The following is a 14,570-nucleotide window of genomic DNA, read 5'->3' on the forward strand; positions in this document are numbered from 1 at the left end:
ATAAAAACCTAATCAAAGATGCAGGGAGGAAAAAAAAGGCAGATAGGTTTGCTTTGCTAACAGGTTTCATATTAAAGAATAATAGGTTTCAGATGTAACTTTTTAATATTCCTTTATTTAAAAGAGCTTCCTTTGCATTGAGTGCTCTCAGTAATCAACTACCTGTGTCTCACAGGTAATGATTACATAGAAAGAAAGGGTTTCAATAAGTTCTGAAGGTCTGAGGAAGTTATTTAAGGTATATAAAAGTAAATGTTTCAGATTTCATTTCTGCTTGCTAGGCTATTGTCATACTAAGATTTCAAAAGTTCAGAGTTTTAACATTGATCAGTGGAGTGCTGATAAGCTGGTAAAGCATTGACTGCTATTATCAGTCACAAGCTCAAGGTTTTAAATATCCTTTGGTTGTCTTCCAAGTACAGACTTAAAGGCACTTCTCATCAGGAAAAAAAAAAAAACAAAACATCTTTGTCCAATCTATATACCTATTCCCCTGGACAGAGAAAAGAATATTCAAGCTTTTAAACCAAAAGGCATAGCTTTCTTTATGACTCAAAGACACGTCTATTCTATCTGTTTTACGAATACCTGTTAGCTGCTTTTTCTGCAATGTGGATTTTAGTGAAGATTACAAACATTGGTAAACTTCTGTCCCAGCAGATTTACACTTGGCTAACAGATACCATCCAGGAAACAGCTGTGGACTACCTGCTCCCAATGGCTGAGCCCAGACTTGCTGACAGTTGATGTGACCCAGTCCACGTGAAGTGATTGCTTCCTGTCTCTTCAGCTGAATGCCCCGTTGCCTGAAACCCCTCCTGGCTTTGGCTAACATTCCAGGCTTCCTACTCCCTGACAAAAATGTCCTTTTTTCAGCAGCAAGTAATTACAAAAGCGAATACATCACTCCTTATCTTCAACAAAAGGCTGGAATGTTAGGTCAAAAGAACTCTGTGGTAAAAGGGACAAAATGGTTACCTATAATGCCTATTGGCATACCAGGAAAGGTACCTGCTAAAACCAAATAGACCAAGATCTATCAACAGGCAGATTCATCAACTGAAATAGTTCTAAAAGATGGCAGGACACTCAACTTGCTCTATGTAAAATAAGGAGGTTATTGTATAGTTTTAAGAAAAAAATATTGTTTCTATACACCACTTAGGAATCGTTAGATATAATCTAGCTGTACTCAAAACAAATTATAGAAAAAAGCCAAGATGAGATAAATGACTGGTTCCCATCCTCATTTTTGGGCTCCTCCTAGAGAGTAACTCTGATGTCAGCCATAGAAGGACCTTTGGCCCTTCTGATTTTGCTAGTTACTAACAGCATTGAATCATTAATGCCTTAACTAGATACATAAATTCCTGTCTGGGTGCCATTAAGCTGATGGCTATTGGATCCTAATATGAACAGGTACCCACCACAGAGTCAAGTATTTGACTCACAATACAATTCAAGGGGAGAATGTGATGGCTAATGTTATGTTTTAAGTTTCAATTACTATGTTGAAGAGGTCTATCTATAAATCAAAAAATGCCTCTAACCTGTAAGTCCCACTTACCCAAGGACAGATAACTTCCTGGAATGCTGGGGGCTGCTGTTTATGTAAGATAACAAGCCATGTGTTTTGGCTTCTGTAAACAAGCTTGGTTGCCCAAAATGTACAGGGTATGCTTCATCACACATAGGCAAGAGGAAGTACATCAGAATATATACTTTTCCCTGATTAGATGAAAGTAAGAAGTAGGTAGACTTATGGGTTTCACCTTCATAAGTCCTGACTTATAAAGGTCCATTCTCTGGGAATTCTCTGTGTGGACCTGGCTAGTATCTATGGACATGACTGGTATTTAATTAAAGCTTGCTTCAGATTTGGCTCAAAAACTGTGGTAGTGGTTTTATTCTCTTCAGGTGGGATTAGCAGTCAGAGGACATTATGCAAGTTGGTTTTCTCTTACCATTTAGGTTCTGAGGATCAAACTAAGGTTTTCAGGCTTGGTGGTAAGCATCTTCACCTGTTAAGCCATTGTGCTGGCTTCAGAATAAAGTGTCTGCTATTCTATTTGGAGCAAGAGCTGTGTTTTGCACTGACACCTCCTTGTTTTCCTCAACACAGTATCTGCCTTCATCTTGTATTACTTTGTCTTCAACCCAGGTAGATAAAACTGACTTTGAATTTCAGTTCCATTTCCAACCCCTCCATCTTTCCAGAGACATATGGTAGGAGGAGGAGCATTGCTTATGCCACAGTCATAGTGGGGATGTGTCAAGAGTGCTGGAGTTAGAGCAGGGCACAGCAGTGCACACTTTTAATCTCAACACTTGAGCAGCAGAGGCACAGGCAGGAGGATCTCTGCGAGTTTGAGGACAATCTGATAAACATAGTGAGTTTCTGGTCTACATAGTAAGTTCCAGGACAGCCAGAGCTAGGTCGTGAGACACTGTCTCAAAACAAAACAACAAACAAACCAAAACAACCACAAAACTACCCTGGAGTTAGACAGAAGACCTAGCTGCTAATTCTAGCCCTGCATTTCACTATGACATGGATATATGACTTAACCTATCTGAGCCCACTAAAGAGGGAAGATGACAACATCTATGTGTGGAGTCTCTGTAAAGATTAAATGAGACGATTTATAGAGGGATAATAACAACTTCTGGAGTAAAGTCAATGCTCAATAAACAACAAATGTTAGTGATTTTGTCATGCTGAGCTATGACTATCCTTGACTGGACACAATTGAATATACACAGGACAAAATCTGCCACCCCTGGGCCAGCCTGCTTATTAGTGGTTGGTGATGGGCAAAATCACCAAGAGTCACTTTAACATAAGCATTGATGACTAGAGAGAAAAAGTGGCACTTCAGTGGAGACCAACAAATAGTTGCAGTCACAGGTCCAAGGCCGAGTGTGGACAGTGTACAGAGGGCTGCTAGTCACCGAAGCCAGAAGCCACATAATGGCTAGCTCTGAAGTCAGCAGGGATGTGTCTGAGGGCAGAAAGCCAGAGAAGAGAGCCTGCTGGTTTGAGCTGGCCTAGGATAGCTTGCTTGGGCTCTGGATTCCTCTTTCGCAAGCAGAGTGTGGCGGAGACCAAGAACCAAACCCTCTGGCCCCTGGCTGCCACCTCATCCTCACTCCCAGCACAGCCCACATCCTGTGGCATAACCACCGCTGCCCGGGCTTCAGGCAGCTGGCTCAGGACAGGAGGGAACCGCACAGTGAGGCTTTTTTCCACTTCCCTGGGTTCTGCTCAGCAGCGTTTCCTGGTGGCTGATGGAAACCAGCACCTAAGCCCCAACTCCTTCCACACATTCTTGTCTTTTCGGTCTCATTCATTTTATGGACCGGTCACTCTATCAAGGACCCATCCATCACTGTTGACAACTTTAATGATTTGATGCGTGTGGAGGGCTGCTAGTGCCTGCCTCCTGTAACAGGCAAGTACAACATTGAGTTCCTGAGGAGAGTTGGAATTGCCTTAGGACACAGGCTGCTTCTAAGGACCTTCTAGAAAAAAAGAGACAGTAAAATTTTCAGCCAAATACACTTTATTGCTTTTGCATTAGCAGAGAAGAGCCTGGTATATTCATGGAGATGCAGGTGACCATCCAAGGACCTAAGGTGAACCATGGAGAGGGTCCTATGGCAAGGGCTAGGCCAGGATCTATGAATTCGGCAGGACCTCTGCCAGGGATCACTGAGCCCATCCCCCACGAAGGGTGTAAACACAAAGTTAGAAAAACAGAAAGCTGTAGGAAAGGGCTTGGGATGAGGGCCAATTTATATGCAGGAAAAGGAGGGGACTGAAGGCAGAGATAACATCAGTGTAGAAGGGAGGAGCTATCAGGGAATGAGTGGCTAAAAAATGTATTCTGACAAGATGACTGGCCGAAGAACTGACCAGCCATGATGTTTCAAAGATACTGGGACAGCAATCGTCCTAGTACTGGCTACCAGCAGAGGAAGTGGGAGAGGAGGCCAGAGGCAATGCTGTGGAGTCTGCAATTTGTCCAGAGATGAGGAATAGCAAGGCACTCAGCGGGATGGATCTGGGTCCATGGAAGGCAGTGTCCCTCACATCTGTCAGACTGCTCTCTGATTCAGGCCAGAATACAGGTCCCGCTGGCCTTTGCGGATGGGCTGAGGGTGAAATAGGAAGGGTGGTTAGGAGGGTAGGAGGAAGGAGATATGAAGAAAGAAAGGCACTGGAGCGTTGGCTGCAAGGCAAGACCAGAGCTCTGGGCTTGGAGTCAGGAGGAGCCCAGTTGAACTTGACACAGACTTGAGCCCCCTGCCTCCTTATGGAAGTCTCTGCTTCCCTAACTCAGCCAGGGAGACTGTGAAGACTCGCCTTTAGGCCTTTTGTCAAGGTTCACTGGAGTTACTGATAGGTCGTTAAGGACCCCACTCTTGGAGCTCCAGCTTTATCCATTCAATTTATCCAGTGTGATAAAGACAATCTTTAACAATCTTTAACAATTGCCAGTGCACAGTCACAGTAAGGGAAGGACGTGAAGCCAGGCATTAACTCTTCAACTGCCAAATCGAACGACAGCCTGGTGGGACAGGGGCTTTGGTGCCTGACTGTATTTTTTTTGCATGTGCCTGTGTGAGTGCATGTGAGGGAGGGAAACTAGGGGCTATTATTAATCAGTCAGTATCCTATTGTAGTGACTGGCTGACTGTCCTGGGGCATGCTGGTGGAACACCATTCTTTTCCTCACCTATCTGGTTAACATTTGCATAGGTGGTATCCTCTGTGGCTGAATCTCAGCCCAAACAAGTGACAGGAAGAGGTGTGCCTTCCTTCCTCTAGCCCCCTGCCTCTACATGGCTATGGAAGCCAAACAGCCTTTGAGATGGTTCCATTATAACATGAAGAAGGCAGAGGAGGCATGCACACGGGGAGCCTGTCCTGGGAGCCCTGGGCGAGCAGCTCGAAGCATCTGGCAGCTAAGATGAACAGTCTCAGCTGGTCTCTCTAGAAGGAGTCCCCTCCAACTTTCCACCCACCATATCCCATTACCTCATAGTCTGGGTTGGGAACAGGTGGTGGCCGCTCCTTGTTTTGCCCTGCAGAGGACGGGGGGAGGGGAGAGTATTGTTTCCATGCTGAACAGGTCTTGAAATAAAGATGGCTACTAGAAGAGCCAACCCAAGGGAAGGCAATCCTCCCTGTTCTTTCTTCTAATCTTTTTCCCCACCCAGCTACCCTTCCTTTTATTTCCTTCACCCCATCCCTAAGGCCTCCCACACTGCTCTCATCATTTGTGACTGTTCCCACCCAGAAAGAGGAAGAGATAGGAACTAAGATCCTGAGATCTCTCTGCCCATAATGTGAGGAATCTTCTTATTGCAGAGTGCTCTAGGCATTTGAAGAAGCCCACTGCAGTGGTTGGTCCATGTTGCTCTTCAGCATTTTTTTTTTTTTTTTTAGGGTGGAAGGAGAGGAATGGTCTTGACTGGGAAGCCCTCTGTAGGGATCTTGGTATCATAGAGATGGTGCTAAAAAAGCTGTTTGGAATCTGCTGTAGACTTGCTGCCCATCCTGGCCCAGGCAAATGTCCCTTGACCCAGCTCAATGGTTTTACCTCTGGACCTGCCACCAGCACCGGTTCCTCGAGTCACAGGCTTGGCCTTGGCTTTCCTATTCTTGCTCCAGTAATAAACGACCATCAGCAAGCCCAGAGTAAAGCAGACGTCAATGATGATGATTATGGCTAATGTTGTCGAGTCCATCTCCACACAATCCTCACACACTGCAGGGCACAGGGGTGGAGGAAGGAGAGAAGTGACGCAAAAAGGAATATAGCAGGACGTGGAAGAAGAGGTAGAAACAACTGAAGACAAGACTTCCTTCGACACCTGCGTGCCGGCCAGCACCAGAGCCCTGCCCTGCAATAGTGTCCAGTGAAAATGACAATAAGAAACAGTATGGGTGATTATGGCCAGAGACTCTGAAGTCTCAGCTCCATTACTCACTAGTTGTGGGGGTTTTCAGTTCCACAAAGCCTGTTTTCTCATCAACAAAATGGGAATAAAAAATATGCTTAACCTATATGGCTGATGTGAGGATGGCAGGAAAGGATCCCATGGTATGGGCCTTGTGGGTGGTATAGGGTGCCACAGGCCCTTAGATAGCTGAGGCATGTGTAGGGATTACAGATATCATACTTAGCCTGGCAGTGGTGGTGCATGCCTTTTATCCCAGCACTCCAGAGCCAGATCTCTGAGAGTTTGAGGCCAGCCTGGTCTACCTAGTGAGTTCCAGGACAGCCAGGGCTACACAGAGAAACCCTGTCGCAAAAAAAAAAAAAAAAAAAAAAACCAACACCAAAACCCAGAACCAAACCAAAAACCAAAGACAAATACAATACTCGATAAATGCAGCTCTTACTGTCTATTGTAACAAGAGTTTGACAAAAGTTTGGGACTTTTAGGAAGCGGCATTGGGTCTCTCTGCAAGCCCTTCTAATGAAATGTGTCTCTGAATGAGTGACCACATAAACTCATGCTGATAAACCTTGAGTCCGGGTATGTTACAAGCCAAGTGACCCGAGCCTGCCTCTGGAGGAGGGTGCTATTTGATACCTGGCACCAACGGAAGTTACCCAAATAACTCCAGGCCACCGTTTAATCTACTTTCCAGAAAATACTGTTACTGTGTGGCCCTAGGGGGGCCTAGGGTGGAGTGCAGGAGGTTTGAAGTGATAGGCACGGTGGCTGGCTTGGGGGGTTCTTGACAAAGCTGTTTTGGGAGGAGCCTGAGTTACCTCTGGCTTTCAGGTAGAGGTACTGGTTCTTCTGTTTCTCATCTGAGTAGCAGACGTAGTAGCCACTGTTCTCGACTTCTGAAAATCCCTCTATCACCAATTGCTTATCGGTCTCACCAGTCAGTACTTTGTCATTTTTTTCCCATTTTATGGTGTCATCACTCTCTAGAGGGCACGTCAATTCTACCGTGGTTCCTGAGATGGACACTTGGTATTCTGAGGAAAAGGAGAAAAGGGAAGGAGGTTGGAAGGAAAAATCCAGGAAATTTTTACAGATGACAAATGAGTGCTACAAGAAGCAATGAGATCCAGGAAATTACTCATCACTGGACATTGAGCTTTTGCTTGGCAGAGGCAGTTGTACTGACCAGAGAAACTGGGAGAGGCGATGTGTATAGATGGAGAGGCAGAGAATCTTTGGAAGGTGGCTTTAGAGAATAGGCAGTAGCATAGGACTATGGGAAGGGGAGGGTGGAAGTAAAGAAGAGTCCTTATTTGAAATCTTTCTAAAATAGATGTTGGGAAATGTAAAAGGTGGTTTTCAGTTCTTGGGGCTACTCTCTCTCAATCTGCTTCCCCTTCTCCACCCATCAGTCTGTATCTTCTGACATGGCATAAATAAAAATAAAGCATTGTAAACTCATGTTTCTGTGCCCCGTTATCTGCAAATAAGAAAAAAAAAAAAAAGGAAAGACTAGTAAGAAAATAATCCCAGTTTACACTTCAGCTTGAGTAAACATTTTCTAGAGGGAGTAGATATCAACACCCTAAGAATTGTAAGCCTTAGAGGTGAGATCTGGATTCAGCCCCCAAGATGTGCTTATGCATAATCCAGACACTTCAAATTTAAAATACAGGGTTATGTGCTCACAAGCCAGAACTGTGAAAACTAGAGTGTTAGAGTCATACAACAGAACAGTCTAGGGCTCTTCTCCTGATTCAGCCAGAATCATCTTCTAGATAGCTGTCACAGGGCCTTAGAAATGAAACCCTTCATGTATTTGAATTACTGATTCTTAGGCCTGTAGATTTCTCATATTTTTTTTTTTTTTTTGAGACAAGGTCTCATGGAGTCAAGGCTGCTCTCAAATTTGTTATGAAGCTGAGGATGATCCTTCAACTTCTGATCCTCCTGCCTCTAACTCCTGAGCTCTGAGACCCCAGGTGCACAGCACCATGCCCAGTTAACGTGGTGCTGGGAATTGAACCCAGGGCTTCATGCATGTCAGGCAGGCACTCTGCTGACTGAGCCACACCCTTAGCCTCTCATTTCTTTCCCTTAAAACTAATGAAGCTGTTGGTAATCAAGATCAACCTCAGTTTGTTTGTTTCTTTTTAAAAAGTCTTTTATTGTTTAAGACAGAGCCTTGCTATGTCACCTGCTCTGGCCTCCCATTCAACCTTCCCGACCCACGGGATTAAAAGCGTGCACCACGGCTCCTGGCCTCAAGTCTCCTCACGAGGAAGATGGAGATAAAATAACCACCTCAGAGGTATTGGAGAGCATCAAAGGAATCCTGAAGGTGAAAGTGGACACACATTGCGGATGCTCCAAAAAAGAAAAAAAAAATGCTGCTTGTTTTCCTCACTTCCTTCCTGGGATCCTGCTACCATGGAAAACAGAGCTGAGATCTGACCCAGCCACTCAACAGCCAGCTGGCTGGGGCTTCCCACACAGATCCTCTGTACTGGCCACCAGCTGGGAGCTGGATGCAATGATGATAGAGGATTACTTTGACCTAATACTTTTTACCATTGATGTTTTCTGGAAAGTTTATGTGAATCAGAAATCATAAATAAGATAGAGTAAAAAAGTAGACATTATGTTGTGTTTAAGAGGTTTGTTTAAAAGCATGCAAAAAAATTGCTTACAACCTTATTGGTTTAATTCAATGTCAAGAGTGCTGTTTTACACATGCTCGTACAAGGACAGCATGTCCATGCTTAGAAACAGATGTGTTCATAAAGAGTTTGTACACATCCATTTTTACACACCATGGCATTTCACAATGATTAAGAAATTGAACTTCCTATAAATTGTTTATCCCTCATTGACTGGACTACTTATTTCTAAGCCTTTCCTCGCTTGTTTAGGGCAATAGCTCGAACATAGATGCTCAACAAACTTTAACACTTATTTTCTATTTAAGTATTAACCAGGTCTGACCATGCTTAGCGTCCAAGATATAGTTCTTCACTCCCTCTCTCTGTGAAACAGAGGTTTCCTATGTAATCTTGGCTGACCTGAAACTTGCTATGTACACTAGGCTGGCCTCTAATTCACAGAGTTCCATTTGCCTCAGCTTCTGCTTACAATGTGCTGGGATTAAAGGCATGTACTACCACCACATTCATTTAATATCTCTCTCTCTCTCTCTCTCTGTTTCTCTCTCTACTGGGTTTATCTGTGTAGCCTTGGATGTTCTGGACTTGCTTTATAGAACAGGCTGGCCTTGAACTCACAGAGATCCATCTGCCTCTGTCTCTCTGAGTGCTGGGACTACAGATGTGTGCCACAGTGCCCCGCTCACTTAATCTCTTTTAAAAAGATTTAAAAGAGGGGCTGGAGAGATGGCTCAGCAGTTAAGAGCACTGGCTGCTCTTTCAGAGGACCTGGGGTCAATTCCCTGTACCCACGTGGCAGCTTACAACTGTCTATAACTTCAAGATCCAACATCCTAACACAGACATACATGCAGACAAAATACAAATGCACATAAAATAAGTAACTTTAGAAAATTAAAGGAATTTTATGCGTGTGTTTGTTTGTTAGTATGCACATATGTGTGTGGTGCTCACAGAGGCCAGAAGGGGATGCTGGATTCCCTGGAAAGAGGTGCTGGGAGCTGAACTTTGGCTCTCTGAAAGAGCAGCAAGCGATCTTACCTGCAGAACTTACCTTTCTCAACCTACCCCATGTTTATTCTCTATAATCAACAAATTCCTATGAAATAGCTAAATGCCACCTGCTGACTTCTATCTGACAGGCACTGTTGTGAGAGTTTTAGGTGAATCAATCATTAAGTCCTCCCAACAATGCTACAGGTTGTTTCCATTTTATACACGATGGTCACATGGCACAGATATTAAGCAAGTTATCCATTATCACCCAACAAGTAGGAAACTGAATCAGGATTCAAACATGACAGTCAAGCCTCAGGCTTAGATCTGTCTCCTCTGCCTCAAGTATCCTTTGTCCCTAAAGTGCAAGCACGACCTTTTTAAGACTCAGCTCAAGAACCACTTCCCCCTTGTAGCCTGCCTCAGCTACCATTCTGCCTGCCTCAGTTTGCCATTCTTTTCATACTTCATTTTTTTTCTCTGCACCTACCCCTTGCATGCAGCAAATTTGTAGCATCAAATATTTGTGTGTCTTACAAGACAGTCACCTTCTTGAGGAGAAAGAACTAGCAAAATATTACTATTCTGTTCATTTATTCACTCAAACACTTCAGAGAGCATGTACTACAGGCTGGGCATCAAGGGCAGGCAAATGAAACGCTGTCTTGGCCTTCAAGGAAACAAGTAGAGGGTCTGACCCCACCCATCTGTGAGCCTTTTCCTAACAGTCTGCTCGGGGAAGCATACAAGCATAGCTCTAACCAGACATGGAAGCTAGCAACACAACCAGAAACGTCTCAGACAGATGACCGCAGTCTCCCTCTACTAGCCCTGGTTCCCACTGTTACTGCTGTGGCTGTCCTCTGATTGGTTTGTTCCACATCTGAGAGGGGCCATGTAGCAGGAATTCTCTTACCGAGGTCCTCGGCATCTGAAAGGGAAGCAATAGGAAGCCATCAGTAATATTCTTCTTCGTGTCTAAGTCCCATCCTGCTCCCGTGGGTCAGGACCCTTCCCTCAATCTTAAGAGGGCAAAGGGTCTTGAAGTTTCCTTGGCTGTCTATGACAAGCTGCTCGGAGTCTTACATTCTATATTCTCTATCTATTGGCTATGTATAAAATGGCTGCCGTGGACACCAGTCATAAGGGGAAGGGGAAGGAGCCAGGCACAGTTGTTGCTTTTGAACACAATGTTGCTTCTCTCATTTTGGAGGTGCTGAATAAGCAGAGAGGCCTCCAGGTTTGGGACAATCTTGACTCTACTGCCCTACTTGAAAAAGTAAAGTTCAGCCTAGTGCACACGCAGTCACCCACATTCAGACTATGTGAGCACGTGATTATGAATGTGCACCCAAATGCCACCCTAAAGCTTAACCAAAGTCGCCCTATGCATACATTCTGGCCAACCTCACATCCTTTATCAAACAGGGAAGTAGAAAAATGAAAACCATTGACACTTTTAACTTTTTGTGGATATGTGTATATTAAGTGTTCCTGTGTGTGTAAGTACGTGTGTGTGTATGTGTGTGTGTGTGTGTGTGTGTATGTGTGTGTGTCTGAGAAGAGATAGACATTGGGTACCTTCTGCAATAGCTCTCCATCTTGCTTTTGAGACAAGGTGTCTTGCTGAACCTGGAGTTTAATGACTAGGCTAGACTGGTTGGCTAGTAAGCCCCACACATCTTCTTGTCTCTGCCTTCCCAGTGCTTGGATATGCCTGACTTTTTTTTTTTTTATGAGGCTTTTGGGACTCGAATCAAGTGCTCATTCTTGTCAGGCAAACACTTTACCAACTGAAGTCACCTTCCCAGCTCGTCTTTAACATTTTTAACAGCTTTAAACTGTTCAGACATAACATTTTCTGCAATCTCTTGGTTCTCTAAAGTGGGGTACTTCTATAAGGCAAAGGAGAAGAAGAAAAATCTCTTTCACTGCTGTCTGTGGCATCTCTAAGGGAAGCTTGCCAAAACTGCGCTCCGAATACAGTCAGTTCTGAGAAATGCATTCTTAGGTGATTTGGTCTCTGAATGACTGTCACAGCAGACATGTATACAAACCTAGATAGCAGAGCCCACTGCTCACCCAGACTATATAGTGTAGAGTGTTCTGCCTAGCCTACAAACCTCTGCAGCATGTGCTTATACTCAACAGGCAGGCACAACACAATGGCAAGTATCTGTGTCTGTACACACAGAAAAGATACAGTGAAATACCACAGCATGGGAGTGTTCCAGCTCCATTATAACCGTATGGGACTGCTGTTGTATGTAACATCCATCAGTCATGGAAGATTGCTATTTGGTGTGATGGCTGAATCAAGAATACTGGCGTGCCTTTCATAGCAAAGGAAGAAATCATCTCTTACCGTCCTGACAAGTGCCAACTGGAAAACAAATGATAGAAACATAGGTTAGTGAATCCTGTGAATGCCTGAAATTCCAAACAAAAAGAGTCGTGCTCCTGTCTGACTATCACTGGCATCTAAAATCCTTTTCGCCCACCATCAGATAATGGTAGTTCCTATACTGCAGTAAAGGATGTTTACTGCAGGGCATCAGGCAGGGGTTCCCAGCCACCTCAGGAGGAAGCTGAACGAAGAAACATCTAGCATCAAACATGAGTGCACCGTGTCTAACAAACATCAGTTAAGCAAGCTGAGGCTCCTCTCTGGGTGGCTCAAGAAAGGGGAAGTGAGCTTTACAGCAGAACCTCCATTTTGAGAACTGCTCTCTGACTTCAGAAGGAAAACAAGCCCTTGGCGGGTACACGGGTTAGGATTCTTTCTTGTTCTGTCTGTCATGACCTGAGAACTCAAATTTTCCACTTGTTTTCTGCTTGAGACAAAAGTGGGAATACTCGAAACCCTGACTACTCATCAACTAGGGCCGTACATCCGGGCTCTCTTGGGTACCCTCAGTTGACACTGACTTGGGTCTGTCACAATGACCAGTTTTCCCTGCACTGCCTGAGTGTTTGGTTTACAAACAGCCTCTGTACAGGGCGAGGTGTTCCCATCCCCAGAGGAGACAAGGCACATTTCTACAGTGCTTAAGCCTTCAACATTCTCCTACCTTCCTCTTCCCTTTTTATCCTTCCCTTTATTATACTTGCTTACATTTGCTTATTTTGTGTGTATGTATGTATGTGGGCGCATGTGTGTTACAGCACATGCTGGAGGTCAGAGGGCAACTTGCAGGAACTTCTTCCCTCCTTTCACACGTAGGACCTGGGGATGGAGCCTAGACTGTCAGCCTTGGTGGGAGGTGCCTTCACCCACTAAACCATCTCATAAGCAATTCTCTTTCCTTTTTTCATTTATTTATTTACTTAATTTAAGGGAGAGTACAATTTATCCCAGAGACCTCTGAGAAAAAGCCTAGCTAATCTTTGCAGGCGTCATATTCTGCCCTTTGAGACTTAAAGTGTGTTCCACGGACCAGATACAGATTAATACCCAAAGGTGTGCTAGAAAAATGGAATATTGAAGGAGCTGATGGCACAAGCTTGGAATTCCAGCCCTCTCAGGGCTAAGGCAGAAGAACGTTGAACCCAACCCAGACTGCATTGGAGCCTCTGACACTCACAAGCCAGCTCACCAGGACCCCCAGTGAAGGTGTGTGTATATTTGAGCTTGAGAAAACCAGGGTGAAGCAGGAAATGGAGGTACAGCGGCTGTGGCTCTGAGTGGGGAGCCCAGCTGTGGCAATACAGTATTTTCTAGGTCTCTGACATAAAGCTCTCATAAGCCGTTTGGCTCACAAGGTGCATACAACCCTCCTTCCTGAGCACAGGCCTCGTAGACAGACATCCCTGCTTTCCCAGATCAACTGCCAGACTTACTGACTGTTTAACACTGAATAACTGTTCAATCCTGCAGTGACAACTTCACTTGTAAGACAGGGGCTGCACCATCTTTCTTCCGTGCAAGAAGTCGGAATCAAATTGGTTAACCCATATATGCAGCGCATATAGTTAGCAAATGGCACGTGTGTGTGCATGCATGGGCGTTATCTCATACATGTGCTCTCAGCTATTTATCAGTTTATAGTCTACCTTGCTTCAGGAAAAGGACTAAACCAGTTGGAATCTCTTGGTCACTTTCAAAAGGCAGGCGCTACCTCTCCTCATTCCCTTTGTGTTAGTTCTTTGCGCTGCTAAGTTTACTGACGGATGGGTTCATTATCGATGACTGACAGATGACAGACAGACAGATCTCTTCTCTCAGTTGATGTGATCAACCCAACTGGTTTCCTCTGCCTGTCTCCTGAACTGTCTCCCCGGCACCTGGGCCACATTTCTTTGTTGTCTCCAGCCCTCGTTTCCCCCTCCCTCACGGCATCACCAACAGTTCCTTGAATCATCTAGTCAGTGAGGCACCAGCTGCATCAGGCCAGCCTGGGAAAGCACCACCCTTTCCATTCCCCCCTACTCACTTGCTAGGAGGCCGAGGCCCAGAACTCTCCAGAAAGCGTTCCACTGCATCCTCTCAGAATGCTCTCTCCACTAAGATGGCGGACAGAGCCAGCTCATTACTTCTGGAAAGGAAGCCAGATGAAGTTTTCAACATATTGGCTCCAAGTAAAGGCTCTGGATCATTGTTTGCAATAATAGGATGGGGCTCCGGGGCGGGAGGAGGGTGTTCGTTTTACAAGGAGAGACTCACCATTTCTGAAGAAGGCACCAGAAGCAGGCAGGGGAGGCAGGTGTCTGAACCCCACACAGGAAGTGTAGAGGGGCCTTTGGGCCCCGCCTACTCCACGTCACTTGGAAATATTCAAGGCAGAAGCCTCCGTTAACTGAGGAAACCTGGGCCTCACAGCCTTGCCATAAAGACGAGGGCTCTGGCAAGTCCTGAGAGTGCTGTGAAGGACACCTACCTGTGTCCTGTGCAAAGCACCTCGACTCTGAGGGAGGGCTCCTTCGTAGGCATAACCGCTAAGG

General features: G+C 45.1%; 1 protein-coding gene across 1 annotated transcript; it reads right to left on the reverse strand.

Annotated features, from left to right (window-relative positions):
- Window positions 1–3,551: 3,551 nt before the first annotated feature.
- LOC129687689 (T-cell surface glycoprotein CD3 epsilon chain) lies at window positions 3,552–14,360 on the reverse strand. Its single transcript, XM_055622226.1, has 8 exons — window positions 14,293–14,360; window positions 14,063–14,164; window positions 11,995–12,012; window positions 10,546–10,560; window positions 6,789–7,004; window positions 5,607–5,774; window positions 5,042–5,088; window positions 3,552–4,155 (listed from the first exon to the last, which is right to left on the reverse strand). Exons 2-8 carry the CDS (start codon window positions 14,109–14,111, stop codon window positions 4,099–4,101), a joined length of 570 nt encoding a protein of 189 aa, XP_055478201.1. The 5' UTR covers window positions 14,112–14,164; window positions 14,293–14,360; the 3' UTR covers window positions 3,552–4,098.
- Between the last annotated feature and the right edge of the window lie 210 nt (window positions 14,361–14,570).

The sequence above is a fragment of the Psammomys obesus genome, unplaced genomic scaffold (assembly GCF_907164565.1).
Source record: "Psammomys obesus unplaced genomic scaffold, mPsaObe1.curated_primary_1811, whole genome shotgun sequence".
Lineage (NCBI taxonomy): Eukaryota > Metazoa > Chordata > Mammalia > Rodentia > Muridae > Psammomys > Psammomys obesus.